The 21716-nt window shown below is 42.3% G+C and overlaps 2 protein-coding genes across 2 annotated transcripts; both read right to left on the bottom strand.

The window, feature by feature from the left end:
* Positions 1–63: 63 nt before the first annotated feature.
* LOC145626267 (phenylacetaldehyde reductase-like) lies at positions 64–3887 on the bottom strand. The gene is made up of 6 exons (XM_081678697.1): positions 3625–3887; positions 1875–2044; positions 1547–1741; positions 1288–1450; positions 986–1172; positions 64–903 (listed from the first exon to the last, which is right to left on the bottom strand). Exons 1-6 carry the CDS (start codon positions 3749–3751, stop codon positions 759–761), a joined length of 987 nt encoding a protein of 328 aa, XP_081534823.1. The 5' UTR covers positions 3752–3887; the 3' UTR covers positions 64–758.
* A 2745-nt stretch (positions 3888–6632) lies between these two features.
* On the bottom strand, positions 6633–21069 carry LOC145626268 (phenylacetaldehyde reductase-like). The gene is made up of 6 exons (XM_081678698.1): positions 20913–21069; positions 20153–20322; positions 7770–7964; positions 7529–7694; positions 7237–7423; positions 6633–7037 (listed from the first exon to the last, which is right to left on the bottom strand). Exons 1-6 carry the CDS (start codon positions 21040–21042, stop codon positions 6863–6865), a joined length of 1023 nt encoding a protein of 340 aa, XP_081534824.1. The 5' UTR covers positions 21043–21069; the 3' UTR covers positions 6633–6862.
* Between the last annotated feature and the right edge of the window lie 647 nt (positions 21070–21716).

Raw genomic sequence — 21716 nt, forward strand, 5'->3', positions numbered from 1 at the left:
ATTACAGCTTGACATTGTTACATAAAACACTAACCCGTGCACGGGCGAATGCATTATCTCAAGGTTAATTTGCAAACGGTACCATCTCTTCGTGGCATTTAGCGTAATTTTCTTACTAGAGACCGAGTTGGTCTCTAAAGGGATAATTTTGGGAGGGCTGTAGAAGGGCGTAACATTTGCGTATCATTTACAAATCTCCATGATTAAAGGCAACAAAATGTTCGTAAACCATTAACTTTATGAAAGATTGTTGCAAAAAAAGCAAATGTAGCAACATGGCCAATAAAGTTGTTGCTAAATGAAGGATAACATGTACACCTTTTTTTACCTCTTCTGGCATGAAAAACCGTTACAAAGATTAGCCTTAAAAAGGAAATAAAGATGACCACTCTTTTTTCTTTTTGGTGTTTTGAGAGATTCTAGTCATTCTACACTAACATTACAAATGAAAGATAGTTGTAAAGTATTATCAAGTTTCTACACCAAGCGTCACAAGTAATAACAAAGTACTTTGTATTTTTTCGTCTTCAGATGATTTTTGGTAAATGGAATTCGAAGTTGATTTTGATAAGCTTTGTGTTCAGCTCTCTTTACTTCTAAAAACTCCTTCAGATGTCAATATATATAGAGAGATCTGGGATATATGACATTAATACAAATTGAAGATGCTACATTATATAGACGCGATTGTAGATGTCATGAAAAATATGACAGTAGACTAGATGATCAGATTTACAGAACAGCTTAAAATGGCAGAATCAAACACTAATGAACTTCTTTTCGATCAAGCATTCAACAGTGTCTTTGAGGCTGGTTTTCAGGGGAGTGTATTTGATGCCTAAGCTTTCAACCTTTTTCTTACAAACCTTGTATGTTGGATCAAAAGGCTTGTCATCTGCAGGCCTGAAATCGTTCACAGTGTTTTTAGCAGTGAATAATGAGGGATACTAAGCTCTGAAATACATAGAAGAATAAACAAACTTACTTGGTTGGGAGTTTGAGATCAGGGTAAAGCTCTTTTAAGATCTTTACAACTTCTGAAACATGATTCACACTTTCGTTTAACAGATATCTCCCATTTGCTGAAGGAACCTCGAAAGCTAGAATATGTGCTTCAGCTACATCTTTGACATGAACCCATCCAAAGGTTACATTCTGGTAGGTTTCTGATCCTGAAATAACTCAAAAACAGTTCAATATATTCCAATAAGTTCAGATAAGAGCTATTCAAGTCCAATTAAGTTCAAAGTGCTAAGCTTTTCATGCCAATAAACGAGATGGTCATACCGTTAACCAAGCTTAAAACAGCAAAAGAGCTAGCATTAACTGTTGGCTGCAGCAAAGGGCCTATTACGACTGCAGGGTTTATCGACACCATATCGAGGCCATATTCTTTGGCAAAGTTCCACGCAGCTTCTTCTGCCAATGTCTTTGACAGAAGATACCACTTCTGCATAATAAAACCAGGTTTCAGTTGGTCATTTTCCATCTTCTATACCAATTAGAATATAAATTCTGATCAGAATTTTATGGTGAGTATGCAAACCATTTGTAGTTTCTCGCAGACTTCTGGGACAGAAAACCATGTTTCATCAACTACTGTTTCAGGAGTCAGAGGTCTACCAGTGAGCAGAACAGCAGCCATTGAAGATGTTAAAACAACGCGTTTAATGGTTGGAATCCTAGCACAGGTTTCTAGAACATTCAGTGTTCCATTTAATGCTGGATCAATTAGTTCAGCCTGAAAAAAGATCAGGAATAATAATGGTTCCTTAGAACTGCTAATTGCTATAGTTTATGCATTTGCAAGTTTTGTAAACAAAGACAGATGGTATTATCAAAGTGAAGCAAGCTCCAAGTGATTAAGGGATTACTTGAGGATTCGGAACATCAAGTTTAACAGGAGATGCAGTATGGAAAACACCGTCACATCCATGAATGGCAGCATCAAAGGAGCCTTCCTCCAAGAGATTAGCCTCGAATAAGTTAAGTCTATCCTTTGCTCCATCCAATGCAATCAAGTGATCTACCTTCTTCGGATCATCTGTACATTAGAACAAAACAATGGTAGAATTAGGATAAAACTACTTGTATATACTACTACACTATGTAACGAGGGATACCCAGTCAATTCCCCAGATAAACAAAAGGGGTATAATTGTCTTTTCAAGTAGCAGTGGAGAGGTATATGCGTCTTTTCATGTACTTGTTGAGGGGGTACATGTGTAATTTCCTCACCAAACAGTAAAAGCAAAAAGCAAACATTATTTGGACAGCTCATCAAAACTACTGAATAAATGACCCTGCTTTTTCAATATATTTACAAAAATGCCATCAGATTAACAAAAATTCGTTTATTTGGCAGATTAACTTATATTTTCCCCTATGTAACTAAGACTTGGAAACAACACATCTCAATCAAACATGGGATTCAGGGTTCATGTCCAAGTGTCATATTCGATTATTTTATAGTAAAAATATATGCTTTTTTGGTCCAAATTTAGTGTCACATAACCAAAGTTGATGACATTTAATGGCTGAAGTTTATGCATACAGGTAATTCAGAATGTATCATGCATCTGTCTAGCTCTGGCAAAATTTATTCATATTGAAAACTTTGGATCTTGAACACAATAACTTAATCATGAAATTGGAAATTAAAATAACAAGAAATTAAACAACTAACTGAAAATGGTTGACATGTCTTTAACCCAATGCTTAAACAACAGCTGAACTAAACCCGACCTGATCGAGTGATCGACCAATTTGACAAGTCTAGCTAGCTATATATGTCTCATGACACTCAATTCTAAACCAAAACACTTAGATTGTTAGATACATCGTATTCATTCGATGCTGAACCACTTATGAAAAATAAAATCGACAAATTGTAGATATTTTTGCTAGTGATTGTCAAATTCAATCCATTTTTGAACACCCATTAGGCAATTATTTTCCTCTGTCCATAACCAAGGTAAGAAAAGTTCGTTACAACAAGTAAATTTCCAGCTAGAAACTTCTTGGGATCATCAATCAATTAACAAAAGAAAGATGATTATTGCCATAAAATACCACTATACTCAACCAAAATTCCAAAAAAATGAAACAATACTATATATACTAATTAAATTCAACAAATTATATTTGAACTACTTCAGTTGTAACAAATTATATTTGAACTACGTACCGCACGAGGAGTGTTTTTTTTTTTTTTTTTTAGAGGATCCTCTTCGATTAGTGAACCATCTAATTAATTACGAGATGATGAAGAGATTAAGACTTAAAAAGAAAAGTCCGTATATTCCTAAAATTTCACTTTTAAAATTGGATGGTCTAGTAGTTGATGAGCTAATGAGCATATAAAATTAAAATAATAAAAAGAATCTCTTTTTTTTTTAACGAGCATATTAAATTCATAACTCATGTCTCAAATTTAACCCTTCAATCCTTGATCACCACAATATATATCAAATGTACAAAAAGACACTTAGCCTATAGGGAAAACATCTAAAAATATTTTTACACACGAAAAAAAAGGAAATAGAAACCAATGTAACATACATTTATTGATTCTACTTCTACCTACCAAACGGACCGTAAGAGTAAATTAACATACGTACTTACTTAAACTACGAACAGTGGCATTAACTGAGTAACCGCGATCAAGCAAGAGTTTGACAATCCAAGAAGCAATGTAGCCTGAAGCACCTGTAACACATACTTTCTTCCCTTCTCCTGATTTAGAATTCATGATTAATTAATTTAACAAGCAATTATCTTCAATTTAATTATTTTTCTCCTCACTTTATAAACCTTTTTTTTTCCCTTTTAATGTAAAGTATGAAAACACGAGTTTATGTATAAACAAAAGAAGGAGAAGACGACGTTTGTTTATATAGGAAAAATCGAAAAAAGGTTGTATTGAAATATTATACGTACCAAAAAAAGAGAAATAATATTCGTACTATGCATGCACCCAACTACTAAAAGGTATCAAGCATTGAATAATTTTCTAACAAATAACGGCGTTTAAAATTTGATAACTGCGTCGAAATTGATGGAATTCATGTATTGAAATGATATTTGTACTATGAATGGGAAGGAGTTGAAAATTTGAGAGTGACATGGGATTAATGAGAAAAAAAGGAACATCTTTTGAATAGGAAAACATACTTTTTTCGTCTTAAATTTACCTTGTATTTCTTTTGTTGGGTACGATAATAATAATAACATAAACACATGTTTTTTTTTGTTTATTAATCGATACATTAATGCATGATCTGTACAGCCGAGTGCACCATGCACATGAGTATTACGAAGTATTTGACAATCTTAATTCTTGTTCAAAAAATATTTGATTCAATTGTAAAAAAAATAAAAAAATAAAAAATCAGTTGATTTTGTCTTTCAAATTTGATCTCTATCGTATATGTTGTATGAGTTAATTAATAAAATAAATTTACAACTGTTCAAATAGACTTCGTTTTATATAACAGGATGTACGTATTAAGAGATAGGTACACCCAAAAAGTTTTTTAACACTACAGACGAAGTTTTCTTCAAAGTAACACATCTTGGGTAAATTAATTCTACTATTAAGACTCATAAACACTTGTATTATAAACAATGAATAATGCTCCATAACTCCCTGAGAAACTATTGCCCCTTACCAGGTATAGGCCCTCCTATCCAATACCCTAATAAAAAAATAATATTTGTAAATTAAAAAAAAAAAGATAAAATAAAATTGGGGGGTAAAATGAAAAAGGGTTGGGTAAAAAAAAAAGGAGGAGAGAGAAGTTACTTTCCCCCATTTAGTTGCTGCTCTTCCCGTGAAAAAACAGTCGATCGGCGCCGGTGGTGTAGCTGAAGGTAGCTCAGAGAGGGGAATTTGGCTAGAACTTCCACCTAAATTTGGAAATCCACCTTAATCGGGGTAAATAGGTGGGTAAACCATTTCTCCATGAAAAAACACTAGAGGATTAGACGGAGTTCTCAAAAATGGCATCATAGCTAGTGGCTATTCACCCGAGATCTGGAGGAGATTCCAAATATGGTGGCTATTGATCGAAAATCTCGAGGGAAAGTTGAGCTCCCTTGTGGAACGAAATTAAGCGCAAAGCTCTGATCTATTTCCATGGAATTTGCAAGCTTTTGTAGATAATATACAAATCAGGTAGGATGATTATTCATCTAAGCTTTGGATGTTTGGGGTTGAAGTCGACGACGAAAATTATTTGGCAGTCATAACTATTATTGATTTTACACAGTTATTGTTAATTGTTATATTGTTATTTTTTATTAGTATACTGTTATTTTTATTAGTATACTGTTATTGGCTGATTAGTATAATTAAAAAGTTATTTTATTTATCTGTGAATCTGGGTTTATATGCTTTCTGTTTTTTTGGAAATTTCATGGGTTTGATTTAAATGTTATCGTTTTATAACTTGGTTTAGGTTAAGTTTGTACTGTTATTGTTAATTAATAAACTGTTATTGTTGATTGTATACTATTACTATTGATTTGTATACTGTTATTGGACATCCGATAGTGGTGGTGGTAAGGCGGTGCAATAATCTAGACCATCATGTAATTGATGAAGAAGATGATGATGATAATGGTGTTTTCTTTGGTTTTGGTGGTGGTGTTAATGGAGGAAAGCGACAATGACAGATTGACAACAGTGGTGGTATCTTTTCCAAAAGTATGAGAGAGAAACTACTTTTTATTACTGTCAACTCATGTGGTAACTATTAATGAAGTTACTATCCAATATATGTTGAATGACAAATATACCCCCAGGTATTGGGCATGAGAGTCCCTACCTGGTAGTGGTCCATCATGCCTCATAACTCCCTTTAGCACTTAATCTTCTTTTTTATTATTATTATTATTATTATTATTATTATTATTATTATTATTATTATTACAGAATTATTTTTTGACAAGCACTTATTATGGTGATATAGACAATGAATGTGACACCTTTATTTTATTAAATAAAAGTTAGGCAAAATTAGTGGATTTTTTCGTAGAGTCGTGTAATGCTGGTAGAAAGCCAAGAAAGGGGATATCTGAAACAAGTAGGTTTGCGTGCACTTTCAAACTCACAGAGTAACAGAAGCTTTTAATGTATTACGATGATTAACAAATACACACCCAAAAAAAAAAAAAAAAAACAAACAAACAAAATAAAATACTAGTACATTTTTTTTTTTTTTTCAAAAACTGCAATGATTTTACAACTCTTCCCTCTGCAGAGTTGAGTTCTGCCACAATATAAAGGTCCAAGTACTAAACACGAGATTCTTGTTTATCTTTTTTTTAGTTGCACGGCATCTTAACACAAGTACTACAAGCTGCGAGTAATCTTTTCAGGAGTTCCAATAAGCCACAAGAGCAATTACACATTATTAATCCGTGAATTCAAAAAGAGGACATTCAAACTTGTAACATTAATGGTATAAGCAGGTTTAACGGAATCTCATGTCAGTAAAGTAAAGATGATAAGGAGTAATGAAACTGTCATTTAAACTAATTATAAAGACAATAAACAACTTACAACTTTTCAATTATTGTCCATATTACTAGCGTTTTATTCGTGCATTAGCCTTTTCCCGGGCTCGCTTAAGATCTTGATACTAGTACTCATCTTATTGGCTAAAAGTATAAGCAAAATTATCATATAGAGCAATTCTAGCAAGTATGCTTTTATGTTTTAAGGCCCAAAATTCAATCATTGAATTTAATTACCATTCTCAAACAATCAGGCCCATCTCACATTATTACAGTAGATAATATCACTATCATAGCTACCAATTTTACAATCAATTATAACAACACTAAGAAAGGCACTCCTTTATTGTTGCAAAAACCATTCACCCTCAGCTGTGGTTGTAGTGTTGAACTTCTCCTTTAAGCACTCGACGGTCTCCTTGAGCGCGATTTTTAAGGGAATGAACTCAATCCCTAAGGTTTTAACTTTTTCATTCGAAATTTTGTAAGTCGCCTCAAGTGGCTCATCGTCTGCACACCTGAAAACAAGAAATGTAGGTTCAAATTGCACAAACTAATTAACCTCAGGATAACAATTGTGCTTGTTATTTGGATTATAACCGAGCAAGCTCTTTACTTTATCTTTCAATATAGGACAATTAATTCGATAACTCACTCATATTTGTACCTAGCAAGTGACAGCACTAGTCACAAAATTTGAGGAAAACATGAACTTACTTGTTAGGGAGTTTAAGATTTGGGTATAGCTCGCGTAACAACTTGACTAAATCTGCAAAATGTGCAACAGTTTCGCTCAATATGTACCTCCCATTAGCAGTAGGGATCTCAAAGGCTCGAATATGTGCTTCAGCAACATCCTTGACATGAACCCACCCAAAAGTAGCATTTGAATATGTTTCCGACCCTGAATCAACTATAATATTAGAAGCAATCTAACATTGAATCAAAGTTCTTACAACACAAACTCAAAAAATGACACTTAAATAGCAAGGTAAAGAAGTTATCATACCATTAATCAAGCTAAAAACAAAGAAAAAGGTAGTAATATTTGTGGTTGGCTGCAACATTGGGCCGATAACAGCTGCAGGGTTCATTGATACCATGTCAATGCCATTCTCTTTGGTGAATTTCCATGCTGCATCCTCGGCTATGGTTTTAGAGAGTAAATAACATTCCTGTAAATGACGATTAAAGAAGTACATCAGAATAAGTTCCTAGCAAATTATAATGTGTAACAGAATCATACATACCCCATTTTTGCCTTTGCAGCACTCAGGAGAAGAAAACCATGTTTCATCAACTACGGTTTCATTGGTAAGAGGTGTACCCGTGTGTGCTATTGCTGCAGTAGAAGATGTTAAGATCACTCGTTTGATAGACGGAGATTTTGCACAAGAAGCAAGAACATTAAGAGTTCCTTTCACAGCAGGATCAATCACTTCTGCCTGAAATTAATATCAGAAATTACAAGGGACTTGTTAATTTAATCTGTAACTACTATAGGGAGAGTGCAAAATCTCTTGCTAAAGAACATTCTCAACGCGTAACAAATTAACAATTACATGTTCATTAATCAAATGAAACAATACTGACAACCACAAAGAAATTACAGGAATTACTTCTGCCTGAAATATCAGATATTCAGAATCGAAATAGAAATAATTCTGCTTATTACTAGTAATTTGTAAGTATTGTAGGTTGTGCAACATGTTTACTTGCAAAAGAACATTCTCAACGCGTACCATGTAACACTGATCAGTGTTACATGGAAATGGAACAATACTAACAAAGTAACAAGTACTCATAAAAAAAAAAAAAAAACTACTTGTTTGGGTCCAATCTATCTAATTGGGCCTAGTCATTTATTTGGGTCCAATTATCTCATTGGGCCTGGTCATTAAATGATCCAATATTCCAAGGTCAAGGCCCGAGCCTCCAATCAAGCCAAGTCAGCCAGGAGTCCTTTGGTCCGAATTACTATGGTCAGCCCATGACTATTTAAGGGCCCAATTACTCTCCTCTCCTCATATGCAAAGGTACATAAGCCTTCAATTCACCCATTTATGACATATACACAAAAGCCTCAAGCATTAAATCTCTTGCATAGCTTCCTCTCTAAATACACTGTTTGACTTCGGCATCGGAGGGGTCTTCCTCGGATCCACCCCCGAGGCCAGTTTACGTGTGTTTGCTGTGCAGGAAACCTTCGGCCCAGCATCCATTGGACCGGACCAGTCTTCGTCCACTTCATCGGACCTTCGGCAAGGTCCCATTGTTTTCATCCGAAACAATTTGGCGCCGTCTGTGGGGAAGACTTTCAAAAATCTTTAAGCCAATCAAAATCATCTTGCAATCATCTTAGTAGCAATGGCTAAGAACCGCAAGAACAAAAGCTTACGACAAGGAGCAGGCGAAAGGCCTAAAACTCCTACGCCATCACCCTCACCGGACCGGAACTCTTCCAAGGGTGCCAGTTCGGGGGGAGGATCATACAGGGAGGATTCCCTTTCTCCCGTAATTCACAACTCTCATCATAGACCGAGTCCACCTCGGTCTAACAGAAGTCAGTCCGATCATAGGACTCAATCAGTGCCCCAAAGCCAACATTTGACCATCCACTCTCACTCTCACACTCAGCCGAGGACCCCTTTCATGGGGCCCAGTTCGGAGGAAGTGGCGAGAGCGCTGGCGGTGCTCATGGAGGCAATGAGGGCACAAAATATTCCTCCACCTCGTGATCGAACTCCTCCGCATACCAGGCATCAGCGGAGGAAGCTAGACCGTGATGGGGGGAAGCCTCCCTCCTTCCGGGAGCTGGAAGAGTGGGAAGAGGATACTTGGAGAACTGAAAAAGAGAGGAAAAAGAACCCTCAATTTTTCAAAGGATCCTCAACCTCTCGGCCAGAAACGCACAAGAGCAGCAGCTCAGCCTCTCGGCCAGAATCTGCCCGCCGAGAGCAACCTGAGACTGCCCGCCGAAGCGTACTCGACCGACTCGGCGACAGGGAGCCGAGTGTGCACAGCCGCCTCTCGTTCCCTGTAGCCGAGGCCCAGACTTCCCAGCCAGGGACAAAAACCACTCCTACCTCCCTATGAGGGCGGAGCGCGGTCCCTTCGGCCAGGAACAAAGGCAAGGCCGTTATGCTACCCACCAGTTCCCCATTCGAGCGATGGATTCTGGAAGAGCATGTGCCCACGGTTAAAATACTGTCGCACATCACATATGATGGGACTTCGGATCCGAAGGACCATATCGCCTCCTACGAGGGGCACATGCATCTCTGCCCAAGGTCCGAAGCGACCTGGTGCAAATACTTTCCCACCACTCTTAAGGGGGTCGCGCAAGCGTGGATCTCCAAGGGAGTAAAGGAGGGCTCTATAACAGGGTGGGACGACCACCAAGTTTAAGAGCAAATTCTCCACGGCAAACCGCCGAGAGAAAACCACTGCTGAGCTCATGGGCCTGCAGCAAGGGGAGACCGAGAGTCTCCGGGACTACCTGACCCGTTTCAGCAACGAGTCATCCAGCGTCTCTCAGCTGGACCAAGGGCTAGCTGTTTTTGCAATGCAGAATGGCCTTCAGCCCGGGAAGTTCCTAGACTTCATGGTCATGCACACCCCGCAGACCTTGGAGGAAGCTCTGAACGCCTCGGATAAATTCATCCGAGCCGAGGAGTGGAATAAAACAAAAGCCCAACCCCAATCTGGGAATGGGAAACAAAAACAACCGTCCGAAGGCCAAGGCCAGAAGACGAAAGGAAAGGCGAAAGCCTCGGAGCAATCTTCGGCCAACGAGCCGAAGAAGGAAAAATCTGCCCCATTCACAGGCAGATATGAGTCCTACACTCCACTCTCTCTTCCACGCGCCAAAATTTACAGCGTGACAAAGCAGGAGCAGAGTTACAGAAAGCCGAGACCACTCCCAGAGTGGTATCAGCGAAAAAATAAAAATCAGTGGTGCGAGTTCCATGAATCACCGGGACATAACACCGAGGAATGTATCCAGCTGAAAGACCAGATCGAGGACATGGTCCGGAAGGGATACTTGAAAAAATACATCGCGGATCACCGCGAGAAAAAAGAGGCCGAGAAGTCAGCAAAGGACTCCCGGCAGGACCTTGACTTCCCCCGGAAGAACAGCAAAAGTGCGGAGGGAAAATTCTCTCCAATCAATGTTATCTCGGGAGGAATATGCTCTAGGAGGGAACACAAACGGCACCTTAGGGCTCTGACCCACCAGGTGAACAACGCTGATATTCAGCCTCCTCAATCGCCGGTGCCGAACATGACGTTCACAGCCGTCGACTGCCGGGGGGTAACATTCCCTCATGAGGACCCGCTGGTGATCATCGCCATGGTGGCCAACCACGACGTCAGCAAGGTTCTTGTTGATGGTGGCAGCGGAGCAAACATTCTGTTTCGAAAGGCCTACAATCAAATTAAGCTGAAGCCCAAGCACCTTACGCCGGTACCCTACCCGGTATCCGGATTCAACGGGGCTTCAACTTATCCAGACGGGAAGGTGACACTTCCTGTCACCATCGGCTGCGATGAGGCAGCCAGGAACGTCATGACTGAATTTTTGGTCATTGACGCTCCTTCAGTGTACAACGTGATTTTGGGGAGACCCATAATTCACGAGATCCAAGGGGCCGTCTCAACCTATCATCAGCTGATGATTTACGTCTCAGACGCCGGCTTCCCCGAAAGGATCCAGGGCAGCCAAAAGGACGCCCGAAGGTGCAACTACCTCAAGTCATCCACTAGTCGCCCAGATGACGACGATGAGGATGAGGAGAAAGAAAAAGAAAGAGGGTCGAACACAAAAAAGCCGAAAGGTCTAAGTGCTTCGGCCCAAGGTTCTGTGCCCAGAGAAAAAGGGCCAGAAAAGGAAAGGGCCAGCTCTTCATTTGAGCCGAAAGACTCAGGGAGCCAGCCGAAGAAGTCTGGGACGCCCGCTGACATAGACAGCAGGCCAGATTGTGAGGAGTCCATCCCATCAGCAATGGACATGGACCAGCAGATCGAAACGGTTGAATTGATCGAAAGAGACTCTGAGAAATGTGTAACAATCGGGATGGACCTCGATTCGAACACCCGTTGCGAACTTATTCAACTCCTTCGGGACAACAGAGATGTGTTTGCTTTCTCGGCAGCTGATATGCCCGGGATAAGTCCAAACCTCATCTCCCATAAGCTTAATGTTGACCCAACGTGTCGGCCAATTAAGCAAAAGAAGCGGAATTAATAAGAACCGAGACATCGCAGCCGAGGTCAAAAAGTTGCTGGACGCAGGCTTCATCGAGCCTTGCCAGTATCCAGAATGGCTGGCAAATGTGGTGATGGTTCAGAAGGCCAATGGCACCTGGAGAATGTGCGTTGACTTCACGGACCTAAATAAGGCTTGTCCGAAGGATTTCTATCCCTTGCTGAGGGTCGATCAGTTAGTTGACTCGACAAGTGGCCATGCCTTGCTTAGTTTCATGGACGCATTCTCGGGGTATCATCAGATCTTCATGCACCCTGACGATCGAGCAAAGACGGCATTCGTCACGAACGCCGGGGTGTACAATTATAAAATGATGCCCTTCGGATTGAAAAATGCGGGGGCAACCTATCAAAGGCTGGTGGATCAAGTTTTTGCCGATCAAAAGGGCCGAAACATGGAAGTCTATGTTGACGATTCAATCGTCAAAAGCAAAACATCTGAGGACCATGTTAAGGACCTGGCTGAAACCTTCGCCACCTTAAGAAAGCACCAAATGCAGCTGAATCCGAAGAAGTGTGTCTTCGGCGTGAAGTCAGGGAAATTCCTTGGGTTCATGGTCAGCAAGAGGGGGATTGATGCCAATCCCTCCAAAGTCAAAGCAGCGCTCGATCTTCCTGAGCCGAAAACAAAGCGAGATGTTCAGCGGCTCACCGGAAGAATGGCAGCCCTTTCGAGGTTCATTTCCAGAGCTTCGGACAAGGGGTTACCTTTCTTCAACGCCCTGAAACTCCCAAAAACAAAAGAGCTTGTCTGGGAAGAAGAGCAAAAAGAAGCCTTCAAGCAGCTTCGGGAGCATCTGGCCCAACTCCCAACACTGGCTAGCCCAGCAGAGGGAGAATCTTTGTATCTGTACGTGGCTGTCAGCCCAGCCACCATCAGTGCAGTGTTGCTGAGGGAAGAAAACAAAATTCAGCAACCGATCTAATTCGTCAGTCATACTCTGACGGATGCCGAGACTCGCTACCCTCTACTCGAGAAAGTCGCCTTTGCAGTAGTGGTAGCTGCTCGGAAGCCGAGGCCCTATTTTGATTGCCATAAGATAGTGGTCTTAACTGATCAGCCGCTGGAAAAAGTTCTCGGCAAAGTTGAAAAATCTGGTAGGCTGGCCAAGTGGGCTTTCGAGCTTACCGAATTCAGCATCAGCTACCAGCCGAGGGCAGCCATCAAGGCTCAGGCTTTAGCGGACTTCTTGGCCGAATGCTCGTACCAAGAGACGCTAGACGATGAAAAGAAAATCTGGACCGCGTTTACGGATGGATCCTCCACCATAAACGGTTCGGGGGCAGGGGTAGTGATAACCTCTCCCGAAGGCAAATCCTTTGAGTATGCACTAAAATTTTCTTTCAAGGCTTCGAACAACGAAGCTGAATATGAGGCAGCGATCGCTGGCTTAGCATTATGCATCTCTCTGGAAGCCGAGCATGTCTGCCTGAAAACAAACTCTCAGCTAGTCGCACATCAGATCGGTGGCAGCTACGAGGCCAAAGAGCCCTCCATGATAGCCTATCTTGCCAAGATCAAGTCAGTCATTGCAAAGCTGAGAACTTTTGAAGTTCAGCTGATCCCAAGGGGTCAGAATGCTCAAGCCGACGCACTCTCCAAACTTGCCAGTTCAACTCTCACTGAGCTGAAAAGGTCTGTATATGTGAAAGTGCGCCGAGAAAGAAGCGTCGACGAGGCATCTGAAGTGTGCTGCGCTGACCCAGACCCAGCTGGATGGATCCCATCCTAGCTTTCAAGCTTCGGGGAGAAATTCCCGAAAATAGAATTTTGGCCTCCAAGCTGAAGAGAACCAGCTCAAGGTTTATTGTCTTCAACAGGGAGCTGCTGAGGAAGTCCTTCTCAGCCCCGTTGCTGAAATGCGTGGGACCCACAGATGCAGATTACATCCTTCGGGAGATTCACCTGGGCATCTGTGGTAACCACATCGGGGGAAGAACCTTGGCCCACAAAGCATTAAGGGCGGGGTACTTTTGGCCTACCATGATCTCAGACGCTAAGGAACTGGTCAGAAAATGTGAAAAATGTCAAAAATTCGCACCAGTTATCCATCAACCAGCCCAAGAGCTTCAGCCTGTGCTGATACCGCTCCCATTCGCCCAATGGGGACTGGATATACTGGGCCCATTTCCAGATGCTACATACCAGAAAAAATGGCTGATAGTCGGTGTCGACTATTTCAGTAAATGGATCGAGGCCGAAGCAACCTCGAACATTACAGAGCAAACTGTCAGAAAGTTTATCTGGCAGAATATCATCACTCGTTTCGGCATCCCGAAAGTATTTGTCTTCGATCATGGGAGGCAGTTCGATAACTTGCCGCTGAAGCGGTATACTGATCAGTTCGGCATAAAACTGGCATATTCAGCGGTATGCCATCCGCAAAGTAACGGACAAGCCGAAGCTGCGAATAAGCAGATCCTGAACGCCCTCAAAAAGAGGGTGGAAGATCAAAAGTCCAAGTGGCTGGAGGAGCTCCCAGGAACCCTCTGGTCCCTCCGGACAACCGAAAAAGAGGCAACAGGCCACACACCCTTCGAATTGGTGTATGGCGCCGAAGCAGTTCTCCCTGTGGAGATCGACACAGAGAGCCTGCGAGTGCACCACTTCTCGGCTGAGAATGAGGACCTAATGAGAGAATCCCTCGATTTTCTTGATGAAGTGAGATACTCAGCCCGAGTCAGAATGGCTGCATACAAGCAGAGAATTAGCAAATTTTACAACCGAAGAGTTCAAGCGAGGCCTCTCAAAATTGGAGACCTCGTCCTTCGGAATGCTGCTGCAGTGCAGAAAAACAGAATTCACGGGAAACTCTCAGCGGCCTGGGAGGGACCCTATGAAGTCTATGATGAGCTTCAGCCAGGAACATACCGACTTCGGCAGTTGGATGGAACTGAGTTGAAAAATCACTGGAATGCTGATGTACTTAAGAAGTATCATGTGTAAACCCTTCGGGGCAGAACAATCTTTGTAAGTACATTTTGAATCATTAATGAAAGGCCTCAGAGCCACCATTTCTATAAGTATTTGCAACTTTTTATTCTTTTAAGTTTTCTTTATTCTATCTACTCTTTAAGGGTTTTTATTCAGCCTCGTCTGAAACCTTCGCCTCTGGGTAACTGGGTTTCAGATTGCTGACAAACTCGTCTTTTTAAAGAACTCTGGTCTTTCAGCTGAAGTCAAACTTCAGTAAGACTTGTTCTCTAAAGACATGAGTCCATGGACAAGTCTGGGATATTGCCTTAACTGAGCCTTGTATCCCAGAAAGCCATTATCCGAAACATTGCCTTCAGTTGGCCCTATGTTTCGGATATCCATTTTTAAAAGATAGACAGAAAATCAAGGACAACAGCAACTGTTGGAAATTTTTTATTCAGCTTCGTCTGAAAGTTAAAGAAACAAAACCCAACTCAGCAATCCAAAGACTTGAGTCTTCATTCTGGGGGGGGGGGGGCAAGAGGCACTATCAGCGCAAATTTATCTTCAGCGGAATTCTTCAAGCTGAATGCTTTGTACTTAGCAAATTTTTGCGAAAATTTCTCAAGCTCAGAAACAGTAAAGAGCATTCAAAATAAGACAAAGCAATCGAAGAAAAAGCATCAGATCAATGAAAGCAATGCTCAGAAAGCGAGCTACAAATTTAAGTGTTCAAATAAACTAAAAGATTATATCGGCAGCCGCCCACAAGCGGAAAATAACAGCTGCCGAAATACGTACAGAAACAAAAATAAACTGTTTGTACATCAAGGCAAGCTGAAGCAAAAGATAAGGCAAAAAGAGATTCAGAAAGCGGCGGGTCTGAAGTTAAGCACATGTTGATCCGCAAGACTCTGAAGACGACTGCCCGATTTCCTATGCTTCAGTCGGATGATCAGGCTGGTCAGCCGGGCCTAGCCCCGGGGCAGTCTCGGTTCCAGAAACAGAGGAGGCAGGTTGGGCCCTTGCCTGAGCTTCAGCGGCTCGCTGTTCAGCCTCCAACTCCTGCCGCTCAGCTTCCTCCTCGGCTTGTTCAGCTTGAAGGATTTCATGCTCAGCAGGAGTTGCATACAGCATGTGCGGATCCTCGGGGTCCTGAGCCCAAAGCGCACACTTGGACCAATCCAGCGAAGGCTCAGCATGGAGAGCCAACCTCCGAGCCACCTTAAACCCATTTATGTAGCAAGGCTTCAGCGTCAGCCAACCTCTTTCGACTTTCCTCCAAATCCTTTTTAGATTTTTCTAACTCTTCTGAGAGTTTGGAGGAAGAAGCCTTCTGCTCATTAAGCTCCAGCTGGATGTTGGAAGTCTCGGCCTTGGCCTGGGTCAGCTCATCTCCCTTAACCTTCAGCTGATCTTCCAACTCCTTCAGCTTCTGGTCCTGGCTCTCAGCAGCAGCTTGGGCAGCAGAAAGGTGAATATCCCTAGCTTGCTGAGCCTCTTCAGCAGCCATTCTGCTGGCCTCAAGAGCTTCCAACTTCTGCTGCACTTCGGCTTGTACAACAGCTCCCTCTTGGATTCGGCTCTCGATGGCAGCCTTGAATTTGGAGATGTCCACCCCCATGTGCTCCTAAAGGAATTTCTCCCCTTCTATTAGTGGGGGAAAAACTTCCTTCTCCATAGCAGAGCAGAAGGTTTGAATGGCTTCAGCAGCCCTCTTTTCATACTCTTCGCCCTGCTGCTGCTTCTCTTCAGCAGCCTGCTGTTTCAACTCAGCAAGCTTCGCCTCCTCCCGGGCAATCTTCGCATCCTCCCAGGCATGCTCCAGCTTGTCTTGGAGGGTGTCAATCAGCTCTACAGTAAGAGTCTGATTGTGCACAACCTGTTTGCAGGGGCACATCAATTAAAATAAATAAAATAATAAAAAAGAAAGATCCAGAAAGGAGGAGAAGAGCTGAATAAAAGCAAAGCAAAACAACTAAATGGTTAAGTACCTGCATCAGCAAACGCTGGTTGTCTCTTGCGGGGTCAGGGACCCTTCGGCTGGATTCTCCCATCCCAGCCGTGGCCTTCAGCGACCACACCCTTGCTCGGTCTACCTCCGACATACCAGATAGGTCGCCGAAGTAACCTGCAGCCCCTTCATGGTTCTGGCCCCAAATTCGTTCCCAAACAGGTTCTGGGACTGTGATGCGGGGGGCCGAAAAACCCAAATCTCCAGAGTTCAGCGTCTAGAAGGACGGGAAGGAAGAAGACGAAACCTCCTGAACCTTCTCGGGCTCAGCATGACCTTCCCTTTCGGCGGAGTCCAGCTGGTCTCCACCAGGGTCAGCAGCGACGACCTCCTCTGCTTCCTCCCCCAGATCGGGTTGACGAAGAAGAGCGTCAACCTCCCTATCAATATCATCTGAGAAACCATCAGCAATTGGCTTCTCAGAATCTTCAGCAGGGCGCCCCAGAACCCCCCCCCCCTTCGGATCAGGAGTTCTTTGGTCCACCTCCATCTCTTGAGTTTCGGGAGGTGGAGGGGGGGTTTGAGGACGCGGAGCTTCCGGCGGAGGGGGAGCCCTCGGCGAGCGTCTGCCTTCATCAGGCTCCCGTATGAGGATGCCCCCGGTAGGCCTCATCCCCGTCTGAAACTGACGAGGCCCCAGCACGGCTAACCTCCTCCTCCTCTTTGCTAAGGGCTGCTCGTCCATTTCTTCAGATTCTGACGAAGATGGATCCTCAGAACGAGCAGGCGCTTTCCCTTCTCTTCTTTCGCTCCCTTCCTCAGACTGCAGAAAGGGGGGGCAGCAAAGTGTGAGTAAAAAAAAAAAAAAAAAAAAAAAAAAAAAAAAAAAAAAAAAAACGAGCAAGTCAGGAACTTACCGGAACCCTCGGCTGAGCTCCAGATGCAGGGATATCCCTCTCAGCAGCACCAGATGTCCCAACACCTCCTTCCAGGGAGTCGATTGCTCGGGACACGTCAGCAGCTGTCTGAGCAGCCTGTGCTTCCTCAGGTAATAAAGGCCGGAGGGGATCTCGCTTCTCCCACCAAGGCTTCTGCTTGGTGTAATCGGCGGCAACTTCGATCTGAAGGCCCGTTTCGTGCAGATGCAGCGGACGGTCCTTCGGAGCTGTGATTGCCGGAGCCCGGTCTAAAATGACTCGTTCAGCGTTCACCCCAAGCCGGTTATAGTTAATCCCCGAAGTAGCTTCGCTCAGCTCTGAAAAGAACAGACGAAGGTTAGACTAAGGGAATAAGCATCAAAGATAAACAAAAAATCAAACAAGTCAAAGTCCTCGGCCCCAGCCTAACATACTTACTATCCCTGTACTTTCGGCTGAGGCCGACAACTGCCAACATCTTCTCTTGGAAGACGTAATGGTTATCTGGGAGCCATCTGGCATGGAGAAATCTCATTTGGCCAACTCCCCCAGGGTTATTCTGCTTCCCGAAGAATCTCATTTGCTCGTAGATGGGGTGACGAGCGGCATCAGGGTCCTCAGGGCCCAAATCCTGCATGTTTGGATCAGGCCTGGAGAGGTATCGAGGAGCCCCGAAAAAATAGGGATGCTCCGGATCAGCGGGAACTCTCACCCAGACCCATTGACCTCTCCAATCCTTGTCCGAGGAATCGTTCGGCCACATAGTCAGATATTGGGGGCGGCTCTCTATTCGCCACCAGCCTGAAGACCCATGTTGGCCGTATATGCTCTGAAGGTTTTGCACTAGCTGATGCATCTTTCGGAAGCAGTGCAAATTCGGCTCAACAGCAAAAAACCAACACACCCAGAGATAAGTCATCACCCGCCGAATGCTAACGGGTGTTAATTGGCACAGGGAGATCCTGTACTTTATTAAAATATCCCTGACGAAGGGATCCAAAGGGAACCGAAGCCCGTACTGTAGTTGCCGAGTGTACACCCCTATATATCCAGGAGGGGGACGGTGAATCCTGTCAGTCGGCGAGGCCATTCGGCACCAATGCCCATCCTCCTCGAAAATGCCGTAGTGCAACTCAATTTGCTCGGCGAACCGGTAGGTTTCGGCATGCCGAACCCACCACGAGTATGGGGTATTTCTCACCATGGCGTCCTGGGCCTCGGCGTCCTGCCATTCAACATGCCCAGGAAGCAGGTCCCAGAGCATAGGGGGCAAATCTTCGGCCTGCCCAGCCCGTTCTCTCTGCTCAGGTTGCTCCGCCTCGCCGGCCTCGGCGTCCTGCTGAGGCGGCGCGGCGTTTAAAGGAACGGCCGGAATCCCCCTTTCCGGGTCTTCCCCGACTCGTTCCCCGTTCCAAACATCGGCGCGGTCACGGGGATCCCTAACCTGACCCCGTCAACCTGGTTGACGCCTCCTTTCTCGAGCCATAACCAAACTCAAAGAAGGAAAGAAGGGAGAAGAAGAATTCTCTCGAAAAAAGGCAAGAAAATCAAAAGAACTCGAAGAAATTTACCTCTAAATAGGCCGAAATGCGCCGGTCGAGTCGGTGGGAGTGACGAATTTGAGTGTCGAGCTCGGATTCGGGGGTATTGCGCTAAAGATTATTCAAAGCGAAAGTGGGTTTATGCGAGAATTCGAGTGTAAGTTGGTGAAGAAATGAGGCGAAAATGCAAATCAGACCTTGTAATTCCAGGAAGGAGAATCCCAAAGGTCGAAAAGTTCAAATTTCTCTTAAATGCCTCCTTAATTGACCGTTAAACACTCTCTCTCTTGATTAACCGCCCACTATCCACTCCACTTCCTATTAATTATCCAAATTACAGTTATTTAATTAATAACTGTTTAAAAATTTAAATCTTTTGATTTAATTAAATCATTTACTTCCCTCCATTTCTTATTGGATTCAAACCCGACCCGTCATCCTTCCAAATCGGGCCTGGGGGGCAAGTTGTTTGGGTCCAATCTATCTAATTGGGCCTAGTCATTTATTTGGGTCCAATTATCTCATTGGGCCTGGTCATTAAATGATCCAATATTCCAAGGTCAAGGCCCGAGCCTCCAATCAAGCCAAGTCAGCCAGGAGTCCTTTGGTCCGAATTACTATGGTCAGCCCATGACTATTTAAGGGCCCAATTACTCTCCTCTTCTCATATGCAAAGGTATATAAGCCTTCAATTCACCCATTTATGACATATACACAAAAGCCTCAAGCATTAAATCTCTTGCATAGCTTCCTCTCTAAATACACTGTTTGACTTCGGCATCGGAGGGGTCTTCCTCGGATCCACCCCCGAGGCCAGTTTACGTGTGTTTGCTGTGCAGGAAACCTTCGGCCCAGCATCCATTGGACCGGACCAGACTTCGTCAACTTCATCGGACCTTCGACAAGGTCCCATTGTTTTCATCCGAAACACTATTCATATTTTGTTAGCAATACAAAAACCAGCAATTAAGTGAGTTATATCAGTGAAATTAGGAAGTAACAAGAACATGTTTAAAGGCTATAGTTGAACTTCAACCTCAGGGTTTTCCGAAATAAATTTAATGGGAGTTGCAGTATGAAAAACACCGTCACATCCATAAATTGCAGAATCAAAGGAACCTTCCTCGACGAGGTTTGCTTCAAACAGGTGCAGCCTATGTTTAGCACCATCCAATGCAAGCAAATGGTCCGTTTTCGTGGGATCATCTGTATGTCCAACTCCAACAACATTAAAAACTAGCAACATACACATATAGTTTGGAAACTCAGCTTTCATATAATCTAACCAAATGCGTGACTTTGGGGTATTATCTGTGAGATATAAAATATTTCAAAGTTCCAAAAAATATGAAATGAAGTTAGTATATTTTTTATTTTTTGATGCAATTTTGAACACCAATGAACAAGGATCAACTTCTCAACACTTTATCATAGTCCTTTAATGTTTTATTAAACTCTAAATTCGAATGCAAATAAAAGTGAAAAATAATATAGCAACGATTTTCTGAAGTGGCAAAATAGCATTACACTAGTAATAGCAACAAACCCATTTTCACAGAAATAATGTCTGTCTATAAAACCTTAACAGTACATCCTACTAATAATAATACAATAATTATTGTCAAGTAATTTTTCCTAGCTAGTTATATTTACTCATAATAACTAAATCCAAACAGAGGTAGTCAATCAATTAAAGCCTAAATCCCATAATGGGGTCGGCTACATGAACCAAAAGTGATTATTCCGAAAAGAGGTAGTACGCACTAAAAAATCAGAGAAAGGGGAAGGATAAATGCTTTGATTGCGAACAGTTGCATGGACAATATAACCTCGTTGAAGCAAGAGCTTGACAATCCAGGAAGCTATGTAACCTGAAGCACCAGTTACACACACTTTCTTTCCTTCTCCGCTCATAATTTTTTCCATTCAGATTTTTTTATTTTTTTTATTTTGTTTGTTTTCTTTGGAATTTTTGGCTTTTAAAGAGCTGTTTTTTCTCCTTATCCTCATATCGCCTAGTTGTGACTTGTGATAGATGATAAGTATCGTTATTTTTAATATCAATTCATAGTTTGTAGTTTTGTACTGAGTATTAATAAACCCCCTTTTTTTTTTTTTTACTAATAAAAATGTTGATTCTGTTTTTTACTACAGTAGTTATTATAATAATTTATTACTCTTTGTCAAAAAAAAAAAAAATTTATTACTCTGTATTATAATTAATATTGCATTATTTTTTTTTGTAATATATCAATATAGTAAGTGGAGTCTGGAGTAATAACTGCTTCATACTAATTTGTGGACGTAACACACTAAGGGCCTGTTCTCATTGACTGAACTCAGCTGAATTGAACTGAACTAAACTGAACTGAAATGAATTATAAGAGAAGGAAATTAGCAGCTGAATTGAACTGAACTGAAATGAATATTTTATAAGAGAACATGCCCTAACACTGTAACACATACTCCTTTTGATGGTAAATTGGTAATGGATAGAAGAGGTTATCATTTTATTTATTTATTACTCTTACTCCTAGTAAATTTTAAATCAAATTTTCTTCACACACACACACAAAAAAAAAAAAAAAAAAAAAAAAAAA

The sequence above is a fragment of the Chenopodium album genome, chromosome 4 (genome assembly GCF_948465745.1).
Source record: "Chenopodium album chromosome 4, dcCheAlbu1.1, whole genome shotgun sequence".
NCBI lineage: Eukaryota > Viridiplantae > Streptophyta > Magnoliopsida > Caryophyllales > Amaranthaceae > Chenopodium > Chenopodium album.

Bases quoted from the DNA above. Each gene is read 5' to 3' on its own strand.
- LOC145626268 (XM_081678698.1), bottom strand. From the start codon at position 21,042: ATGGAAAAAATTATGAGCGGAGAAGGAAAGAAAGTGTGTGTAACTGGT. The intron at 20,323-20,912 runs GCATTTATCCTT...TTGGACATACAG, and splicing joins TGCAACTGTTCGCAATCAAA to ATGATCCCACGAAAACGGAC. The intron at 7,965-20,152 runs GTTGAAGTTCAA...TATTAATTTCAG, and splicing joins TTATTTCGGAAAACCCTGAG to GCAGAAGTGATTGATCCTGC.
- LOC145626267 (XM_081678697.1), bottom strand. From the start codon at position 3,751: ATGAATTCTAAATCAGGAGAAGGGAAGAAAGTATGTGTTACAGGTGCT. The intron at 1,742-1,874 runs GTAATCCCTTAA...ATCTTTTTTCAG, and splicing joins TTGATGTTCCGAATCCTCAA to GCTGAACTAATTGATCCAGC. The intron at 904-985 runs GTAAGTTTGTTT...GAACGATTTCAG, and splicing joins GATCTCAAACTCCCAACCAA to GCCTGCAGATGACAAGCCTT.